The sequence below is a fragment of the Phoca vitulina genome, unplaced genomic scaffold (genome assembly GCF_004348235.1).
Source record: "Phoca vitulina isolate PV1807 unplaced genomic scaffold, GSC_HSeal_1.0 scaffold420, whole genome shotgun sequence".
In the NCBI taxonomy this organism is placed as follows: Eukaryota; Metazoa; Chordata; class Mammalia; order Carnivora; family Phocidae; genus Phoca; species Phoca vitulina.
Window position 1 is genome coordinate 1 of NW_022590107.1, and position 21563 is coordinate 21563.

A 21563-nucleotide genomic window follows, 5' to 3' on the forward strand; every position below is an offset into this window, starting at 1 on the left:
GCTCAGGGTTACAGGTAAATTACATTCTTCAGTATAAGGGAGGGGAGGGAGGCTGGTAATGCAGGGGCTGCAGTCTAGGTGCTGGCGCTGGCTCAGAATTCTAGGATTTGGACACAGTTTGGTCACAAGTAGCAGCAGGATCTTTGGAGAGGTTGGTGACTCTGCCCTAGTCCTTTAGCTAAGTAGCTAAAGCAACTGCGGGTCCCTAAGTAGTGTAGATGTTAGGTCCATTTGAGATTTCTGTGTTGAAATTTTTGTAAAGAAGTTTCTATATCCTATTTATTTGATTCCAAAAATAATGGAAAAGAATGAACAAAAAGTTGCTAAACTCTCATTTGGTCAGAGGATGATTAATATCAAGTATCAAAATATTTAACTATGCAACTTATTCAAGAATGTCATAAGGTAGGGGTTATTTTTCGCCTAAATTCAGTCTGGTAAATTTGTTCATTCTTCATTAGCCTTAAAGATGAAATTTTGCCTGAATGAGGGAGACTGTCTCATAGGGATGTTTCTAGCATACAAGGTCTTGTCAAATAAAAATTTTTATTTTAAGATTTTACTTATTAATTTGAGAGAAAGAGAGGGAGCATGAGCTGGGAGAGGGGCAGAAGGAGAGGGAAAGGGAGAAGCAGACTCCCTGCTTAGCATGGAGCCCCATGCGGGGCGATCCCAGGACACTGAGATCATGAGCTGAGCAGAATTCAGATGCTTAACCAACTGAACCACCAAGGTGCCCTCAAATAAAAGTTTTGAAAGAATTTTCACAAAGGTGATAAAACATTGAAAAAATTAAAGAAATGACATATTTAGTTTTCCTTAGTGGTTGTGATCATAGGCACAAATGTATCATAAACTGAAAAGCAAGTTTCTGGTCCTCTTTTTTCCAACTGACTACATGATCGATGCAAATTCTAGGAACCAAGTTTAATAATGGTGACATAGACATAATTCATGAGTTCCTGAAAATAATTTTTTTAGGAGAGTGTGGTGCAGAAAAAAAATATGGACTGTGAACTGGATCTATCATTTTCTGTATAATCATCTGTTAGCAAATAAATTTTGATTCACTTGTTATTGCTTTCTTAAAATTATGAAAATGATATATGCTCATTATGGAAAAAATTAGAAAAGAAAAAATTAAGATATTATAGTGACACTTGTTACTGTTAACATCTTGGATTTCCATCCATTCATATTATCAATGTAACAACAATCTCAAGTGAATGGTGCTAGGAGTATATGAAATTAAATATGGAAATAGCTATCATAAAAATTGGGACATGGTCAGTGATAAAGAATGTCTATCCTCCAGAATTCAAATGACCACCTACTGGATATCTTTATGACATCAGGAGTACAGAAAAATATATTAATAATTACCATCTAGTCTACAGATCAGTTTAGAACCAATGGTCTAATTTGTGGAATACTTCAATTTCTAAGACTCATTGTCACTTGATTCTAAAAATGATGAGAATGTAATAAGCATTGTCTCAAGTATTGTTAGCCTGAATATAAGGTGATCTCTCATGTTTCAGTGGAAATATCCAGATGTAAAGGAAAAAGGAAGGAGGTTTTGCAACTTGAATATGTAAATTTATAATAATATGGATAAAACTCAAATATTCACTTCTAAATTTAATATCTTAATTAAATTATACCTACATAGTTAAAAATTATATCAATACAAATATCAGTTGAGAAATACTGCTTTTTCTGCCCTCAATTTCATTACAAAATTTTGTGCAAACACTTCACATGCATCTAAAACATCCACTTCAGAGCAAATTTCTGAGTTGTCTCAGGGTCTGAGTGTCTGTTTTGAGATCCCCTTATGATGATGTCACTGGATAGTTTATCTGAAGAGAAAATTACCCTCTTAAAAATTTTTTTAAAAAGCATTTTTTATTTACTCTGGTATTCTATATTTTGCAATGTAAGCATAACATGTAGAGACTTTTGTTCCAGGTAATATTTACCAAATCCATATTAAACTTCTTTACTGTCTTTTACCAGCTCTACCTCTAAAACTAATTTGAGTTCATTTCAGGTTGATATCCAAGTAGTATTGTTTGATCAAAGTAGAGCATTAGAAGAGCCTCTTTTAATATGAGAGGCTGACACATAAGGCAAGCCCTGTTTTGTGAGGGATAATGTTGGGAACGAAAGCTCCACCTTATGCTCTGGCATTTCAATGTGTTTGAATTCTACGTGTTTTGTGTCTGTATCTCAGAGCAGGATTTGCAAACATCTCCCGTTTTTCATGTCATCTTTGAGTTAGACCTTACCAAACTATCAAGTTCTGGGGCAGAAAAAGAAACAAGCTCTAATGCACAAACTATTTCTCACTTAGTTATACTACCTATTTCCAAAATCTATTTGAGAAGAAATCAAATAAACAAGTAGAGTTAAATCATGAAATAAAAATAGAAGATCAAAAGCACTAAGGAAAGCAGAAGAAAAAAGGCCTGTGATTATCTATCAAGAAACACAGGGTCAAATTTTATGTTCAAAGGTAGGGGAAAAATGTGATGAAGCACACTAAATTTTCAAATTTGTTATGCTTTTCTCACCATAAAATGAGAAAAGGACTTCAGTGCATGAGTCCTTTAGGAGGCATGTGAAGTGAAAGAGTGGGCATTGCCTTCCACTTCCACTTTATAAAATGGAAGAAATGGTCTTTAAACAAGCATATTTCATGCTCCCACTGCATCATTACTGTGGGCACCATGACACTTAATGTCATTCACAGATGGTGACCTTCGGCAGACATGGTCAGACACCAACAAGTTTGGCCTTCATGCTCGCATTTATTAGAAAAAAGTTTAAACTTTTTAAATACAGTTAGTATTTAAATAAAGTTAGAAATGCCATAAATTTGAAATTCACATTCAAATATGAAATAGCTCTATTTATTTAGTAAAAGAAAAATAACAGAAAAATAGAGAACAATTAAATCAACACCAATATGCAGGTTTGAAATATCACACTTGCATTGAAAATGTAGCTGACATTTGGGAAATTTATATAGAATTCACACTGCTGCATCTTAATAAAATATAAATAACTCTGACAATTTAATTTTGTAGTTATTCCAATGAATGTATATAAATGTGTTGGACAGGCTTATTTACTTTGGAATACACTTTCAACTTCATGCATCATAAAAATGATTTTGGCCATAATAACTGCTGTTAATGTTTAAAAAAAAAATGTTGAAGAAAAAACCGTATAATATAATTACCCAAAATATAGGCACTAACTATATGTAATCAAGTACACTATTTTAATGCTCAGTTAATATTCCATTGAGAAAATTGTGGAAGTTCAAGATTCATTTTATCCTGAAAAGAATAAAACAAGAATCTAGCAAAAGAAAAGGGACAGGAAATAAAACAGTGTGTCACTTTCTAGAAATTTTTCAAATTCATCATTTGATTTTCAGTTTCTTGACTATAATGAATCAGAAGTGTTCCTATAAAAAAAAATACAGTTTCTAAGATGTAAATTAGATTCCTTAATATATTGACTAGAGACTAAAATTATGTAAATAACATATAAAATGGAAAAATTAATCTTGTTTATCTAACATGCTTTTTAAATTAAAAACAAAGTATATGGTTGGAAAAATATACAGTGTCTTACTATTACAATCAGTAAAATATTATTTGCCCTACAAGCAAGATATATAAGCCTTTTTAAAAGATTTTATTTATTTATTTGAGAGAGAGAGAGAAAGAGACAGAGCACAGGGAGGGGGAGGGGCTGACGGAGAGGGAGAAGCAGACACCCTGCTGAGCATGGAGCCTGACATGGGGCTCAATTTAGGGACTCCAGGATCATGACCTGAGCTGAAAGCAGATGCTTAACCAACTGAGCCACCCTGGTGCCCCCAAGGTGTATACTTAAAATAAGTATATCATGACCTAATTCTATTTGTATCATGAATAGGAACTAATTGCTTGCTTACTGATTTAGTATAAAAATCAGGAGCTTTGCTACACGGGTAAAAATTCTCAAGAATTTTTTCCTAAAAAAAAAAAAAAAAGAGCGAGAGAAAGTATTACGAACCACCGCCCAAAAAAGAATTTTTTGCCCTTTCTTCTCAAATGAGAAATCCAATTCCTCTTTTCTTAAGAAATTGCCCATTGAATCAGTAAACTAACTCCAAACTAACCCAAAGAGAATATCAGAAAAGTACTTGCATTTCATTTGGAAATCAATTTTAAAGGGTCCTAACATTTATAATGTCAATCATTAACAATAAATGCATAATCAAGTAACATACCCATGTCAAGTGACATGCCCTTTAAAACTATGCTGTTTTGTTGTATGTCTTGACGTTATGACTGCAAGAAATTCTGGAACCATAACTTCTTTTTTAAAATTTAAATTCAATTAGCCAACATATAGTATATCATTAGTGAAGCTATAACTTTTTATACTTCAACAGTTATATATACATTTTATTCAGCGGGTGAAATCACAGATATTGTGGTGTTCTGAAACTGTTTAGCAGCTGTCTAGGGCAGATTCAACTTTAAAGGGAGACTCTGAGAATCAAAATATGGTGTCTTCTTAATCATATCTAAACAACAAATGAAATTCCAATATAAAATGTGATTTCAGTGAACATTTTCCTAAGCAAAACAAAATTCTGGTAAGTGTGTTACTTGATAAAGCTAATACAAAAGCATTTCTGAAAATAGTAAGTTTTTAAATACAGTTCTGGAAATACTGACACTTTGCTTCTAAATTCAAGGCATTGTAAATACTTGGGAGGTACCGTTTTAAACATTGCCCTACTCAAAATCCTGGAATGGTTCAGATGTGAGATTGAGATGTTTTGTAAAATCAGGAATTAAGTAGGAGACCTCCATTACTTCAGAAGTGGGTTTGGGTTACATATTTGAAGATTTAAAGGTCAGCTTGATAGATTGTCAAGTACGCATTACAGTAGATTCCTATTCAAAATGTGAGTGTGTGTTTCAAAAAATCTCACATTTTAATCCAGACTCCGCCACTTAATAGTTGTCACTTTGAGCAAGTTACATGACTTCTTGTACCTGTTTTCCCGCTGAAAATAAGAACAATCAGTCCCTCATAACCCACTGTGGATGAAAAGCCTGTGATAAGCACTAATTCTATGGCAAATTTCCTCATTTTACTGTGTTAGGTGGTTCCAAACCATACAATGTTTGTGTTTCTCTAATAATGTTCTAATTGCTCTTCCATTTCCCCCACAGATAGAAACCTTGATGCAAACATTGCTCCCAAGCCCACAATTTTTTTTCCTTCAACCGCTGAGAGAGAACTCCATAAGGCTGGAACATATCTTTGTCTTCTTGAGAATTTTTTCCCTGATGTTATCAAGATAGATTGGAAAGAAAAAGATAGCAAAACAATTCTGAAATCGCAGCAGGGAGACACCATGAAGACTAATGACACATACATGAAATTCAGCTGGCTGACCGTGACTGGAGCGTCAATGGATAAAGAACACAAATGTATTGTCAAACACGAGCGGAATAAAGGAGGGGTTGATCAAGAGATTCTATTTTCTTCCCATATAAAAGGTATGTACATGTATATGTATTCCAGTGCTCTTTTCATCAAAGGAAATACCCCACCTTTTCTGTTAAATATTATTGAAAAGAAACAAATAGAAGTCTTTCTAAACGTTATTACCTTTAATGGTAGTATAAATGTCTTGCTATTTCCCCATAGAATTGAAAGAGAATGGGCTTTGGAACATACATCCAAAATATGAAGGTCACAGTAATGTTTTTTTAGGGTCATTGTATGGATTAAATGAAACAATACACATGAAAGCACCTAGCAACCTCACACACCATAACTGCTCAAAAGAGAGTCCACTTTTGATGATCTTACTTGATCAGGAAACAGGAACAAATATACCTTTCAGGAATGTTCTACTCAGCAGCCAGAGTCCTTCTCATTTCAGTACTGCTCTACTCAAAGTACAACCCTGGCCTGGCTGTGGTCCAGTAAACTCTAGATTCAGAAGTCAAGTCCTGGCATTAACATCACAGACCAAGGCCCCAGAGGGCCCGTGAGAAGGAACCAGTCTGTACTTTCCCTGTGGTTCACAAGCCCTGGGGAAGCAGCGGGAAACCAACACTTAACAAAACGTGCAAAGACCTTTGCAGTGTACCACTCTGAATTGCTGAAGTAAATCTTTATCCTCTTGGATCCTTAGTGTTTCCAATGATCAAATTTAGAGTAAAACACTGGCTTAACCTTTCCTTTCTCCTGGCGTGTGATGAAGAGAAAGTGCAATAATGTCAGTGAAAATGCTTGTTTCTGAAAACATGAGATGGATACATTTATTCATCTGTTTATTGTATTCATGTATATCCTTCCCTAAAACAACTGAAGATTAAAAACAGTCCAATTTTTTTTTTTTTATTTCTACAGCTAAGAAACAGAGAGGAGGCAAATGAGTTAAGCATAAGTTTAATGTAACCACTGGGCTGAAGTTCTTTAGGTATTAATTTTTATAGTGATCAAAGTAAAACTATACTATAGTATGTTCCATGGTGATAATTATCCAAAAGGGAGAAGTTCTTCCTTATGGTGTGTTTTCCCTGGGAATTAAATTCTGAAAGGAATGTCTCCCAAGGTCTTCTCATAGCAACAAAGCTAGTGAGGGCATTTCTGTTAATGCCTTTCTACAACAAATTTCTAACGCTAATGCTTGTGAATTTTTTGTTCGTTGTTTTTGTTTTTGATGAAATATATAGAACATGGAAGCACAAAACAAATAAGTGATTTTGAAAAGAGATAAAACTAATCTGGTCCAAGTTTTCAACCAACACTGATTAAGAAAGTGAAACTAGGATATACACACAGATTTAATTTGAAAAATTGTTACCTTAATGTTTAAACCTCAATCAATAATGGTGATAAGAGATTTTTATTTCTCTTTTAATGAGCAAAGCCACTGTATGGAAAAGAAAGAGACTTTTAAGACACTTAAAAACCAGTTCTTGAGGATATTTTAACATCTAAACATGATTATATAAACATTTTTGTTCTTGGGATTTACCCCAAAGCCTATAGCTCAGATTCATTTTTTTTTCATGAAACCAACTTTAATTATGTTATGTTAATCACCATACATTACATCATTAGTTTTTGATGTAGTGTTCCATGATTCCTTGTTTGCATATAACACCCAGTGTTCCATTCAGTACGTGCCCTCTTTAATACCCATCACCAGGCTAACCCATCCCCCCACCCTCCTCCCCTCTAGAACTCTCAGGTTGTTTCTCAGAGTCCATAGTCTCTCATGGTTCGTCTCCCCCTCAGATTCATTTTTTAAGAGCATACCAAAATAAGATTGTGTGGAGTGAATAATTTGTATAACAGAACCATATCTATATGGACAAAGACACATCAAGGAGAGAAATGATAAACCAAAACATGTTGGGACTCTCTTCCTCCATCCAACAGTTGATGATCTTTTTTTTTTATGTTCAGTTAGCCAACATTTAGTACATCATTAGTTTTTGATGTAGTATTCAATGATTCATCAGTTGCATACAACACCCAGTGCTCATCACAACACGTGTCCTCCTTAATACCCATCACCCAGCTACTCCAACCCCCCTCTCCTCTGAAACCCTCAATTTGTTTCCCAGAGTCCAGAGTCTTTCACGGTTTGTCTCCCTCTCTGATCTCTACAAGCAAATAATCTCGTCAATGATCTTTTTAAGGAATTTTGTCTTTGTATGCATATTGGGTTTTTGTTTTTGTTTTTGTGGGTTTTTTTTACACTGTAGAGAAATACAACCCTCATCTCATTTTTATATATTCAGAAAACTATGATTATCACTTGTCCAATCTTTCTATCCCTGGAAAGAAGCACACTGAAATGCTGAGCTTCTATAATAAAAAGGTCATTTTCTAAGAGTAATTAAGATAGGGGAAGAGATGATACCTGAGAGTCCACTATGGTGGAGTTATGTGCGATTTCTATGGATTATTTTACAAGGTACTTTCTACATGCTCTAGCTCATTTAAACCCCCATAATTGTCCTTCGAGTGCTGGCTCTGCCAATCACTGGTATGTCTCCCAGCAAGTTACTTAGACTCTCTAAATCTTATTTCTTCATGACTAACACGAATACAGCTCACATCAGTGTCACTAGGGAATCAGACGATCTAATACATGTGAACCTTTCACATAGTGCCTGGCACAGTAATAATCACTCAATAGGTATTGGCTTTCATTAGTATTGTTCTCATGTCCACAAACACCACCACTCCAGAAAATCGTGTGCAAGACTTGGGGATATTGGGAACATGTGTGCTTTGGAAGGGTAGGACCTCTTTCTATTGCTTAGATGGGGAATTTACCTATTCCAGACTCCTTCCAAAATTTAAGATTCTGCTGTGCACTCTAGGGTTGGATGAATTCATTTTGGTAGCAACCCTCCCTTCATGTCAGCAGTGGGTGCTGAGGACTGTACAGCAGCCAATGTTGCTAGTTATTTTTCCATTCAACAAGTATTTATAGAACACCTACTGTGCGGCAGGCTCTGTGCTAGGAGCTATGAGCACAGAAGGAAAACAAGATAGTCTTAGACATTACCCTCCAGTGGTGAGAAAAGAAGAAAAAAAATGTATCATTCATGAACTTCAACATCTTCATGTGCAGAAATGAAATATATGAATGGATCTACTGAATTACACACTCAGAACAATCAGTTCTGGAATTGTGGTGCTCATATTAGTAATGGTTCTCTCCTTCTGTTGACAAAATTTCTCTACCAGCTGATCGATTGATCGATCTATCAATCCATCCACAACACAGACACATGTCAAATAATGGATATGAACAACTGAATAATACTTGCTCTTATTTCTTTTAGAGCTCACTGCTATTAACTCTACAAAAGCTTCTCTGAAAGATGAAAATGGTAAGATTTTGTCTATGTTTGCCTTTATGTTATGCTATAGCATTTTTTCCTCCTGATCACCTTAACTTTTGAAATTCCCTGGCTTCAGGGAGAAACCTCAGAATGGCTGTATCTTGCAAAATAGACTGAGTGATATTTAAGTCAATCCATCATTTCTCAGGAGTCATCTTCACACAGTAAATGCTGGTTTGGGTGTGAGAGGACTATAAATTAGGGGTGCAGTGATGTGCTCTGAATTCTTTCAACAATGGACTCCATTCACTTCTGTGGCCTTTGTTTCTACTGACTGAGGAAAACATGGTATCAAGTTGCTTCTAGATATCTTTAAGTCTTTGTTCTTGTTGGTGGTTAATAACATGAACTGACACTGAGAGATTCTCATACAGAAGGCGTTGTGCTGCACTGTGAGTGCATTTTGTTTAATTCCCTTAATACTCACTGTGAAGGGGTTTATCCCCATTTGACACATGAGGGCAATGAACTAAAATTAATTAAGTCCCTTGCACTGTGCCACACAGTGAGATCTGGGGCTTCAACCCAGACCTGAATTAACAATTCGTACACTTTACTCAGTTTTTATTCTTTCTCTAAATCCCAAAGCCAAGGCCCTGAGACAGGTGCACACATGAGTGCAGGGTTTCAAATGCCACAGACTGGATATTAACCCCAGTCTTTTAATTATTAGCTACATGAATATGGGTATAGCAGTTACATTTTCTGAGCCAACCAGGAATAACATGAATAACGCCTCACTCAGTTATTGAAGACATAATGTCATATATGTGGAATATCTAGCATAGGGTATCTCATTTAGCTGACACATTATAAGTACTGGTTTCTGGTCCTTTCTCCCAACATATATATCAAGAAACTACAAGGAGCATTGACTCTAACCCTGCTGATCTGCCCTCCATGTCCAATCTCAAGGAGCCTCTGGACCTTAGCTAACATATTACCTGACCAAGGGAGGTGTTATGAGCACAGCACCACTCGAGGTCCTTTTCCACAGCAAGGGCTAATGATTCTTGAGTTCTGACTCTTACAAGATAAACACATAAAAGAAATTTCCAGGAGCACCTCAGTAGCTCAGTCAGTTAAGCGTCTGCCTTTGGCTCAGGGCATGATCCCAGGGTCCTGGTATCCAGCCACATGTCAGGCTCGCTGCTCAGTTAGGAGCCTGCTTCTCTCTCTCTCCCTCCCCTGTTCCCCCTGCCTGTGCTCTCTGGCTCTTTCTCTCTCTCTGTCAAAAAAATAAATAAATAAATAATAAAATCTTAAAAAAAAAAAAAAGAAATTTCCAGATGAACAGACAGCCTAGTGGTTCATTGAATAGCCAGTCCTGCCCACCATCGTTGTCATTAATTATTTCTTGACATCATATATTTCCTACAAAACCTCAAAGGATAGAAAATGCAATTATCATATAACATCATAGCTACAATGAAGGTATTCAGGAAAGACAAGGGAGTGAGTTTGACCTCCTAAAGTTGCAGAGAATTTGGATTCGCCCCTTTCTTCCACTTTATTTTATTATTTTTTCAAGTTTTTATTTAAATTTCAGTTATTTAACATAAGGGTAATATTAATTTCAGGTGTACAATATAATGATTTAACACTTCCATACATTACCCAGTGCTCATCACAACTAATGCCCTCTTTACTAAAACCTCCCACCCACCCTACCTTGAGCACAACCAAATTTCCATTGATCGTACCCTTGATAGGAATCTCAGTAATACACAAGGTGTAGTGGCTAAGATGCTTCTAAATCAGCAATTCACCTTTATATTTATGCTTAACTCTTTGTTATTGGAAGTATTTATTACACGTGGAGGTACAGAAATACAGAGTAGGTAGGAATGTGTTCTAGAACATTATGTTGCTGGCATTAAAATCTTGCTGGTGGTACTTACTAACTGTATGACATCAGGCAGATCAATTCTCTGTTCTCAATTTATTTGTAAAATGACAATGAAAATAATAATCTCGTAGGTTATTGAAAAATTAAGTAAGATTAAAGCTTTGCACACAAACCTCTCAAATTAAGTCTGCCATTTAGTTAGTGGTTAAAGCATATTAGCAGTTATTATTACTTAGAGACATGGTGGGGGTGAAGAAATGGTAAAAGCTATTTCTCACCAATGTTTTTTTCAGGTTGACTCATTCATTTAAGATATAACCTTACTTTTTAACAATTTGGAATGTTCTTAGTGAATCTCTGATGTTGTTGATTGACTTGACCTGCAAGCTGGATTCTGAGTTATTTGGTGGTGGTGGTAGTGGTAGTGGTGCTGGTGGTGTAGATGCTTACTGTTGGGTTGTGTTGGGGGAGTGTCACTTCAACCTAGGTCATCAGAAATGTATAATGTGACCCCTCTCCCATTAATAAGTCCTAGCCTTTCAAAAGAACAGGTGAAACTAATAAATGACTTCTTTTAGACACCCTGCAGCTACAGCTCATGAACACCTCTGCTTATTACACCTACCTCCTCCTCAAGATCCTGATCTACTCTAGCATCATCACCTTCAATCTGCTTGGGAGACCAGCACTCTGTGACAATCAGAAGAGTTCCTAACACATGGTGGCACAAAGGGTCCACTTTTCCCCATTGGCTATTGTTGCTAAAAGTGTCTGCTGAGCATCTAGTCGGATTTCTAACTGGGTTTGGGTTATTTCAGTCCACACATGTCTCTTTTTATTGTGTGATTATTGCAGAACAGGTTTACAAACCATTGGGCAAACAGAAACTTTCACTCTGCAGCACGAACAAATTCGGCCATGATTCAGGGGCAGGGCCAGGGGCCCACAGGGGCCTCAGCACCACTCACTCCTTAATGTCCACCGCTCCTCAGAGCCTCCCATTCCCCATGCCTGTGAGTACAGACAGCATGCAGCTTCTAGTCATGTCCCCCAGGGATCTTTAATCAGATAACTGCCTGGAAGCTTTTTAATTTACACATCCAGAAGCTGCCATCCTTCCTACCTGAATTTTGTACTGTTTTTCATATTAGGCACAATAAAAACAATTAAAGCTCTACTTTGGCCTCTGTGTACTTTCATTTGGTGCAATCTGAGAGTCCAAGGAGGGGACAGCATGACAACTGAGACTTCCAATTCAGCAGTGATTGTAATAATGGTCAATTCCACATTTCTAATTCTTACCCTGAGATATTCCTTATGACGTCTTCTTTGGGACACCAGCCCCAGGGGCCACAGCCAGTGAAGGTGCCCAGGTTATTTCTCCTTCAAAGATCAGCAGATTCAGATCATTTGGTTTAAGACATTCTGTGGTGACAGTATAACATGTCGCATGACTGGTGGGTGTGCTCAGTGTGTCACGGGCACGATGTTTCCTGATCTCACAAGAACACCGTAAGAGCCCCACTAACACTGGAAAGGTAGGGTGGCGGAGGGGTTAAGTGCTTGGACTCTGAACGCCAAGTGCCTGGACTGAAATCTTGGGTCTATAGCTATTTGAACTCTGTGCCATAATTTTCTCATCCATAATAAGGAGATACAGTGTGTCCTGTTTCCTGGAGTTGTGCGGATGAGAGGAGTTAATTTTGGGGGCACATGTGAGTCCTCAGCAGCATTAGCATCTACTGTTGGCAGCTCTACTTTAGAAATAATAGCTGACACTCCCACGCACATGCACGTGTGTGCACACACACACACCCACACACAAAAGGTATGCACTAAAATTTATGTGCAATACCATACAACCATTTACAAAGGTCCCAAATTAACTCAACTGCCCAGTAAGAAACTAAAACAAACTAAATGATGTTGTATGATGAAGTAGTATGCATCTACAAAAAATGTAGATTGTCAAAGAAATGATAAATTAATCAGAAAATGTTGTTGAAGAACTATGCATGTCAGGACCCTAAAATTCTTAAGAGTACACCTTCACGTGGTTCCAAAATGAAAACACTCTAAAAACAGAATTGGATAATCTTCCTTCAACCACTGTCTCTACCTCCCCACCCACTTACAGGTCACACTTTTGTTTCTTGTGCATCCTTCCAGTTTTAATGTACGCAATATGAATGTACATATAAAAAATAAATGCACAAATCGGATTTTCTTCCTTCTAACACAAATGTAGTATACAACATACATTATTCTGCACTTCTCATTTATACATCCTTAAGTTTTTTTATGTCAGTATACAGGGTGGCTGCAAAGTATTTCACTGGTGACTCTATACTTTATAAGATCAGTTTCTTGTGATAGACCAGTGGATCATTTCCAATCTTTTACTATTATAAAATACGCTGAAATTATAATATTGCTTTATGTCACTATGGACATGTGGACTGGTCACTTTGACAGGTACCACCAGCTTACCCAATAGAGAGAGTACCACTGTGCGTTTCTACCACTTCGTAGGTGAGTATCAGGACACTGCTGTCAAACATCAGGATTGTGCTAATCTGACACGTGAAAAACAGTATTCCACCAAGGTGAGTTTGTTTTTCTCTGATGAGGATAACCATCTTTTCATATATTGAGTCTGTTTATATATTTTTTTGTGTGCAATATTTGTTCAGTCCTTTGAACATGGTTTCTATTGAGTAATAATATGTGTATCTTTTCAAACATGGGTGTAAAACAAAATGTTCAATGCATGGTCAGTAGGTGAACAAGAAAGTGATTGTTTATTTTTCTTTTCTAATGAATCCTTTTGAAGTAGAAGTTTTTATATATTAGAATAAAACAATGTCTCATTTAAAATTGGGAAGGATTTTTTGTTTACTTACAATCAGCTTCAGTTTCTGTGAAACAGGTTCTGTTGGAAACCAAGTAGAGGTTCCCTGGTGGAAACAACATAAGACCCACCAGATACAAGAAAGTGGAAATTTAATTTCGGTCTACTCCTTGATTCTCAAGAATGTGATCAGACCTCTTAGGACAAATGTCTGAGCCTCTACTGAGAGATCTGGACCTGTTACTGCACGTGGAAAGCATAGAGGCACAGAGGAGAACTAGCAAAAGACCTAAAGCTGTGTGGGGCTGATGTCACTGCTGGGACCCCTAGGCAGTGTCTCCCGTGGCTTCCAACTCCTTAGCACCTTCCTTCCCCAACTGGATCTGGGCTGCCTGGACTGGGAGGTAAAGAGAGGGGGGGGTGGTGGTGCAGGAGACAGTGTGGGGGGCAGGAGGGTGCTGGTGTGGTGATGGTGCTTTATTTTCTCAGGCTTGTTTTGTCAATGTGCTCTGTCAAATGTGGTTGATTTGTGGAAAATGCTTGAAGTCAAACCGGCCCCTGCTGGTTGGGGCTGTGCAAGCGGTGGCTCGGGTGTTGGAAGATGAAATGACGGTTAAACCACAGCTGACTTTGCTCACTTCCAAAAGGCCACAGCTAATGGAAAGAACATATCCATCTGCACATGCTCCTGCTGTCAAACATACTGTGAGGCTGTGGGTGGGGTGTCCCCCTATTTTATACCAAGTTCATTCCAGCACCTGCTACATGAGTTGGGATCGTATGACCAGGACTGTTGAGACGCTGCTCCCTCAGTCCACTCCGATGACACTGCTCTGAAGGAAACAGCACGCAGACTTCTAAGTAAACAATAATGAACTCATCCTTATTCTGTAGAAATGTGGATGGTAACTAGACTTATGATGGTGATCACATTGCAGTAGTGATTTGTAAGGTATACAAATACCGAATTCTAATTCTAGCACTAGGTGATCCCTGACATTCCACCAGGATCTGCATTTTTGCATGGCAGGTGATTTACTGAGGCTCCTATTTTCAGTCTCATTTTGTCAGTGTGGACAGGGTGACACGAGATTCACGCCCATGAAGCTACCAGCACAGGTAGACTAGAGACATCACAACAGCAGGTGCTTCTTCCCTCACAAGAACACAGATATAGGAGGCCCTGAGTTCACCTGTGTAACTGAATGTCATAGACTGAGTCATCTCAGTCCCTTCAGTAGAGTCAGACTGAGCAAGGCTCCACAGAAGACATACACATCAGGTAAGTGTGCTGAGGGTCCAGCAGAGCTGATCTGACCTGCACAAATGGCTACTTTCCTGCCAAACCAGCACCAGTCAGTACTCATAACTGAGTTTTTCTTGAAGGACACAATGAATAAGGAAAGAAAACTAAGAGACACACTGTCTTCGCATGAAGCCTTGAGGGAAATATTCATGTTGGAAAGAAAGAGTTCACAATATAATTTAGTTTATTTTAATTCAAATTAGCCACACAAAGAGAAATGATGGCAATGAGTTCAGACTGTAGATTCAAAATAAAGAGTCTCACACTATTTCAGAACCATACTTCTCAGAGAAAGATGCTATTTCATAATGAAAATAATACAAAAATGGTTATGCTGTACATGTACTCACATTCCCTCCTGGGCCCCTTTGGTAATTCCAATACTTCAAGCCAAATACATAATGCAAAACAAGAAAAATAAAATGAACCATTTTGATATGTTGGTATTTATTACTTTTTAAAATTGTACAAAGAGCGCATAAGCGTGAGTTAAAAAACACAAGGGAAATGTTGGATGTTACAAAAGAAATACAAAAGAAATCTGAGACATGAAACAAAAAATTCCAACTGCGAATCAAATAAAAAGATATTTTGCTTACTAAAAAAGTGTTATTCCAATATATTCATAAGTCTTTTGATCGGGAATACAGCACAAGACTTTGCTCCAACTATTCATGAACAGATCAGACTCAGTCTCACTAACACAGGATGGATCATCACATTATCTTACCAGCCACAGGCAGGTCCTAAATGTACGTGATCTGGTACAATGTCTATGAGGTATTACAATAAATAAATTCTTTATTAGCCATTCATTAAAGTCAGCAGTGGATGTCACCTTCAACTTTCAATAGGAAGACCCAGCTCTGGTCCTTTTTCTTCCCTCCAGTGACTTTCAATGATGGATTTTCACACTTAGAAAAAGAGAGAATATAAAAAAATTTGAGCTACAGTGTTAAAAAGTAAAGTGCTACGCTTTGCCTTATATTTTTATGAGAAAGTTTGTGTGCTGAAGATGGGCTGTTACAGACACAAAAGGACCTGGGTGAGGCCACACAAGAATTTATTTTAAGGCATTTTAGAGCTTTACTATTCAGAGGCCTCCATCTTTGCTGCGTCTCAACCACCGATGCAGAAAGCAGGTCTGGAGTGTGTTGGGGCCTTGGGGGTGAAGAAACAGGGCCCACTCACCAGTCCAGGCTACTCTGTGGCCTGTCCCCACCTCTCCCAGCTGCTCGGCAGCTCCGAGCCGGCCACCACTTTCCTTCTGTCCTCACATAATTAGGCAGAGCTGCTGCTACTACAATTCACTTTGTGTTTATTTGCTGGCATTTCTGAGGCTAAAGTGTTTTCCTTTGATGATCTGAAGTGACTGAACAACAGGCCCCACCTGGAGGCCCATGACCTCCTGCTCTGATTGGACCACACGGTTCTTCACAGAAGCTCCACAGCACTTGGGGGATATCTGGGTGCAGGGCCAGGGCGGACCCTGGTACCAGACTGGGGGGGCCTGAGTCCCAGCTCTGCCCCTTGCTAGCTGTGCCACCTGGGATGGTCACTTACCATTCTAGTCCCACGTGCTCAGGTGTAGACAGAGACACTTGGTACCCACATCCCTTGGGACCGCTACCCTCACACAGATAGGGTTTGTAACTGAACAACATCTGACATGGAGACATTCTGGCTAAGTAAACAATAATGAACTCATCCTTATTCTGTAGAAATGTGGATGGTAACTAGACTTATGATGGTGATCACATTGCAGTAGTGATTTGTAGGGTATACAAATACCGAATTCTAATGTTGTACACCTGAAACTTACCTAATGTTATATGCCAGTTTTACCTCAAGGGAAAAAAAAAAGAAATTTGAGCTCTGAGTTATTTTTCATACTTTACAAATACACATCTATGCAAAAGAATGTTAAATTTTACATGAATAAAATATAACTATAAATTCATGTGACTAGGATAAATCTGGCTATATATTTGTATTTATATTATTAAATTTGACCTTGAATCGACTCAAAGAAATGATCCATATTTAACTAGTTTCTTGTTACACTTTCACTTTCAAACACTTACTTTAACCAAAGTAGTACTCATAGTTCCAAAAGTGGTTTTTCACTGTCCTGCTTTTCTTCAGCTTCTTCTTCAGATCCTACAAGGTAGGGAAAAGGAAAGAGAAAAAAAAAAGGTGAACCTTATATTTTTCGTACATTTGAGCCTACCATTTCATTCTGGAATTATTTGTTTAGGAAATACGTCTGATGAAATGATACTTGTTTTCCATTAAGTAGATTTTGCTAAAAATCAGGAAAAAAAAACTAGATGTCTGAGACTAGAAGTTTAAAAATTATTTCCATAAATATCTTGTATCCACTTATATATACATAGCTCATTACAGCATGAAAAATGCGCATTTTATAAAGTAAAAGCAAATATGTAATGAAAAGAACGATATCCCATAGGATAATTACAAAAATAAAAACTTAAGTACAGATGTGCCAATCAGAAAGCCTACAAGAAAATAACCAGATGACTTGAATCATTTCTGAATATTCCAAAATATGTACAACAAACTGACTTTATAATTTTTAAATTATAATTTTAAAAAAAGGGTATAAATAATACTAGCAGTATGACAATTACGTGGAATTACAAACACAAAACGAGCAGGAGACGAACTGCTGTCAACACTGACGTGGCACAGAGTTTGAAGGACAGGTTCTGTGATTGCTGTTCTGTGCATTTTTATAAAAGGTAAGTGTTACTCTCGCAATCAGGGAAGGGACATAAAACAAGATCCATGGGAAGACAAGGCAGCAGGTGAGGGATAGAGCCTTCTCACACACAAAGGAAGCAGCCTGCCTCAGGAGGAGCCGGCTGAAAGCCAGAGCTGCTTCCCGCTGGTCAGATAATACACCTCAAACAGCACATTTTTTCTTCTGAGAATGTCTGCCTGCATTATAGCAGGAGAATGAATAGCAGAGAAACTTAAGAAAAGATCATGCCCCACATCTTAACCTCATAAATGTCACACGGCTCAGGTTAAGCTTGTGGTAACATAAATAGTGGTCAGAAGGCTTCACTTCCCATCCTCTTAAATTGCCGTAAATCATAGTCACACTGGGGCAGATTAATGCTTTCTCACTTGGAAATGAGTCTGAGGAAGATCGTCATACCAAGTCTTCCTGTTTCTGGACTTATTTCCACCTGTCAGACTAATGGCATTTGAGCCACAACAAGCTGACATGTCTTGGAATTATTTGGGACTCCTAAATAAAGCCAAACTTTTAATTAAAACGTAGTAATATGTATGTTTTACATAATTTAAAAATAAATGCTAGCAAGGCCTTCTGGTTATGGTCAAGTGAACTTAACAAATCTCCTTGAAAAGCAACTATAAAACTGGACTAGATAAATAAAACTAACCATTTTAGCAGTTGGGAATTGTCCAAAGACATACAACAATCTAGAAGTGTTTATGCTTGAAAAGCTGCAGATAGGAAAAAACAGTAGTGCTCTTGCCGAGAGCTGGTTCCATTCCTTTCCCACCTCCCAGTACTCAGCTCAATACGCATGAAGGTTCTTCCAAGATAGGACAGGCCATGAGGACTGGCAGCAGAGTTACACAGTGTGAGGAGCTGAGTTAATTGGGGGTGGGGAGTGACGTGAAGGCGAGCTGACAAGCTGTGTGGTGTGCAAGCAGGAAGGCCAGGGGCTCTGCTGGTCTGCGGTTGGGGTCGTGGCTGCAGCAAGCATGTGCTGGGCTGAAGCTGTGTGCATGCTTAGCAGACACCCAAAAGAGCCTCCTGGTCAATCCTGAGGCTTTGGACATATGCAGAGATGTGAAAAGACTCAGCAAAGAGACAAGCAGAGGAAAACTTGAAATTCCCTAAAATCTGAATATGCTACTCAATATATACACATAACTATCTGTCAGAGGATGGAGGTCTTTTTTTAAATTTCCAGTATAACTAATGTATACTGTTGTATTAGTTTCAGGGGTACAATATAGTGATTCACCAATTCCAAACATTACTCAGTGCTCATCCCAATAAATGTACTCTTAATCCCCTTTACCTATTTCGCCCATCTGCCCACCTACCTCCCCCTCTGGTAACAATTTTGTTCTCTATATTTGAGTCTGCTTTTTTCTTTGTCTTTTTTTTCTTTCTTAAATTCCATATGGTATTTGTCCTTCTCTGATTTATTTCACATAACAGAGGATGGAAGTCTTATCAAGGTGCTTAAGCACAATCTCCATCCAATCACTGGCTACCACAAAACTATGTAGACACAGAGGTGGTCCCTGGGGAGCTAGGCTTAAAATTAAAAAAACAAAACAAATCAAAAAAAACCTTGAGTAGAACCATCAAGAGCCACATACTACAAGGGACATAATTTCACAGATTTAGCCTAAGCAATTTTTTAAGCAAAAAAATAACAATAAAAGCAACCTTTTGGGAAAAAAGAATCAGACTCTAGAGTTGCTACCATTTTTATCAACAAAATATTTTTCAATTAAAAAAAAAAGGCAAGGAATCAAAAAGTGTGACTATTCTCAGGCACAGGGGAAACCCTGACAATTCAATAGAAACTGTCTCTGAGTGTGTCCAGGTTTTTTATTTAGCAGACAAAGACTTCAAAGCAGCTATTATAAATATGTTCAAGAAAGCACAGAAAGCCATGTTTAAAGAAGTAAAGTCTGACAACAATAAATGAACAAACAGATATTCTAAAGGATGCGATAAATTATAAAAAAGAAAAGATACTTAAAAGTAAAATGTGGAATAGAAAAATATAATAAGTGGAATATTCTCTAGAGGAGTTTAAGAGAATATTCAAATTGGCAGAAGAAATAATCTGTGAACCTGAAAATAGCGCTGTATGTTATCCAAGCTGAGTAACAGAGAAAAAAACTGAAGAAAAATTGAACAGAGCTCAGAGACCAATGAGATAGCATTAATGGAATGGGACTCCCAGATAGAGCAGAAAGAAAAAAAAAAGAACAGGAAAAATGTTTGAAGAAACAATGGCCCAAACTCCCTTATGGTTAAGAGTTTGGGCCAATTTTGCTGAGAAATATTAATCTACACATCTAATAAAGTAAAGAAATACTGACTGGGCTATATACAAATAGGTTCACCTAATAGGCAACCTGCTGAAAGCCAAGAGTGCATGAAAATAAAAACATAACACACCAAACCTCATAAGAGGTTGCCAAAGCAATGCCTAGAAGAAAATTTATAGCTTTAAAAATGCCTACATCAGAAAAGAAAAATGTAAAATCAAACATGGAAAAGAAGAGCAAGCTAAACCCACCCAAACAGAATAAAGGAAATAAAAACTGGAATAGAAATAACTGAAGCAGAATACAGAAAAACAAGAGAGAAATACCAATGTAAACAAGCCAGTTTTTTGAAAATATCAACAAGTTTGATAAACCTCAACCTAGAGTTACAAAGAGGAAACGAGAGAAGACACAAATTACCAAAACTAGAGAAAAAGAACATCACTACCAATTCTGCAGAAGTTAAAAATGATCATAAGGGAATATTATGAATAATTTATGTCAACAAATAAGTAATTCAGAAGAAATGATGAATTCCTAGAAAGACACAAATTATCAATAGACTCAAGAAATAAAAAATCTGAATACACCTATATACAATAGGTAAAGAAACTGAGTTAGTAATTAGAAGTCTTTCCACAAGATAATTCTTGTTCCTGATGGTTTCATTGATGAATTTATCAAAATTTAAAGGAAAAATAATATTAATCATTCATAAGAAGAATTCATTCAGAAAATAGTGTGTTTGGAAAGACTTTCTAATGTATTCTATGAGGTCAGCATTACTGATATTAAAGCCAAGGACATAATAAGAGAACTACAGACCAGTAAGTAAAATATCATGAGCATATATTTCATATGTACATATACGTACAAACATTTTCAGGAAAATATTAGCAAGTCAAATCCAGAAAAATAATACTGGATTATACAACATGACCAAGTGGGATTTATCCTATATAAACAGTTGATGTGATATATTAATATTATTTAATGTACATCATCATATCAATTGAATATAGGATAAAAACCATACTATCATCTCAATAGATGCATAAAAAGCATGTAAAAAATTTAATGCCTATTCATGATAAAAACTCTCACACTAAGAATAAAAGCAAACTTCTTCAACCTGATAAAGGGCATCTGTGAAAACCCACAGCTAATATCATACTTAATGTTGAAAGACTGACTGCATCCCCTGAAAGACCAGGAACAAGACAAGGATGTGTGCTCTTGACATTTCTATTTAACATGGTATTATGGTTCTAGACAGTGCAACTAGAAAAATAAATAAATACATTTAACAGAGTGAAAATTAAAAGTAAAAAAGTCTTTAACTGAAGATGACATGATCCTATATGCAGATAATGCCATGGAATCTACATACACACAAAACCAAAACTAGAACTCATGAACAAGCTTAGCATTGTCACAAGGTACACATTCCATACACAAAATATCAGTGGAATTTTTATATACTAGCATGGAAAATATGAAAATGAAATTAAGGAAACAATT

General features: G+C 37.1%; 1 long non-coding RNA gene and 1 gene segment (V, D, J or C); one reads left to right on the forward strand and one right to left on the reverse strand.

Moving 5' to 3' along the window:
• Nucleotides 1-5249: 5249 nt before the first annotated feature.
• LOC116629234 lies at nt 5250-11873 on the forward strand (the record flags this gene model as incomplete). The annotated part of the segment is given in 3 exon segments: nt 5250-5579; nt 8901-8948; nt 11388-11873. Coding segments are annotated over 3 exon segments (864 nt in total), but the record flags the coding sequence as incomplete, so codon positions are not given.
• A 3256-nt stretch (nt 11874-15129) lies between these two features.
• On the reverse strand, nt 15130-17552 carry LOC116629236. The gene is made up of 2 exons (XR_004298720.1): nt 17051-17552; nt 15130-15880 (listed from the first exon to the last, which is right to left on the reverse strand). It is a non-coding gene; the product is annotated as an uncharacterized LOC116629236 (long non-coding RNA).
• Between the last annotated feature and the right edge of the window lie 4011 nt (nt 17553-21563).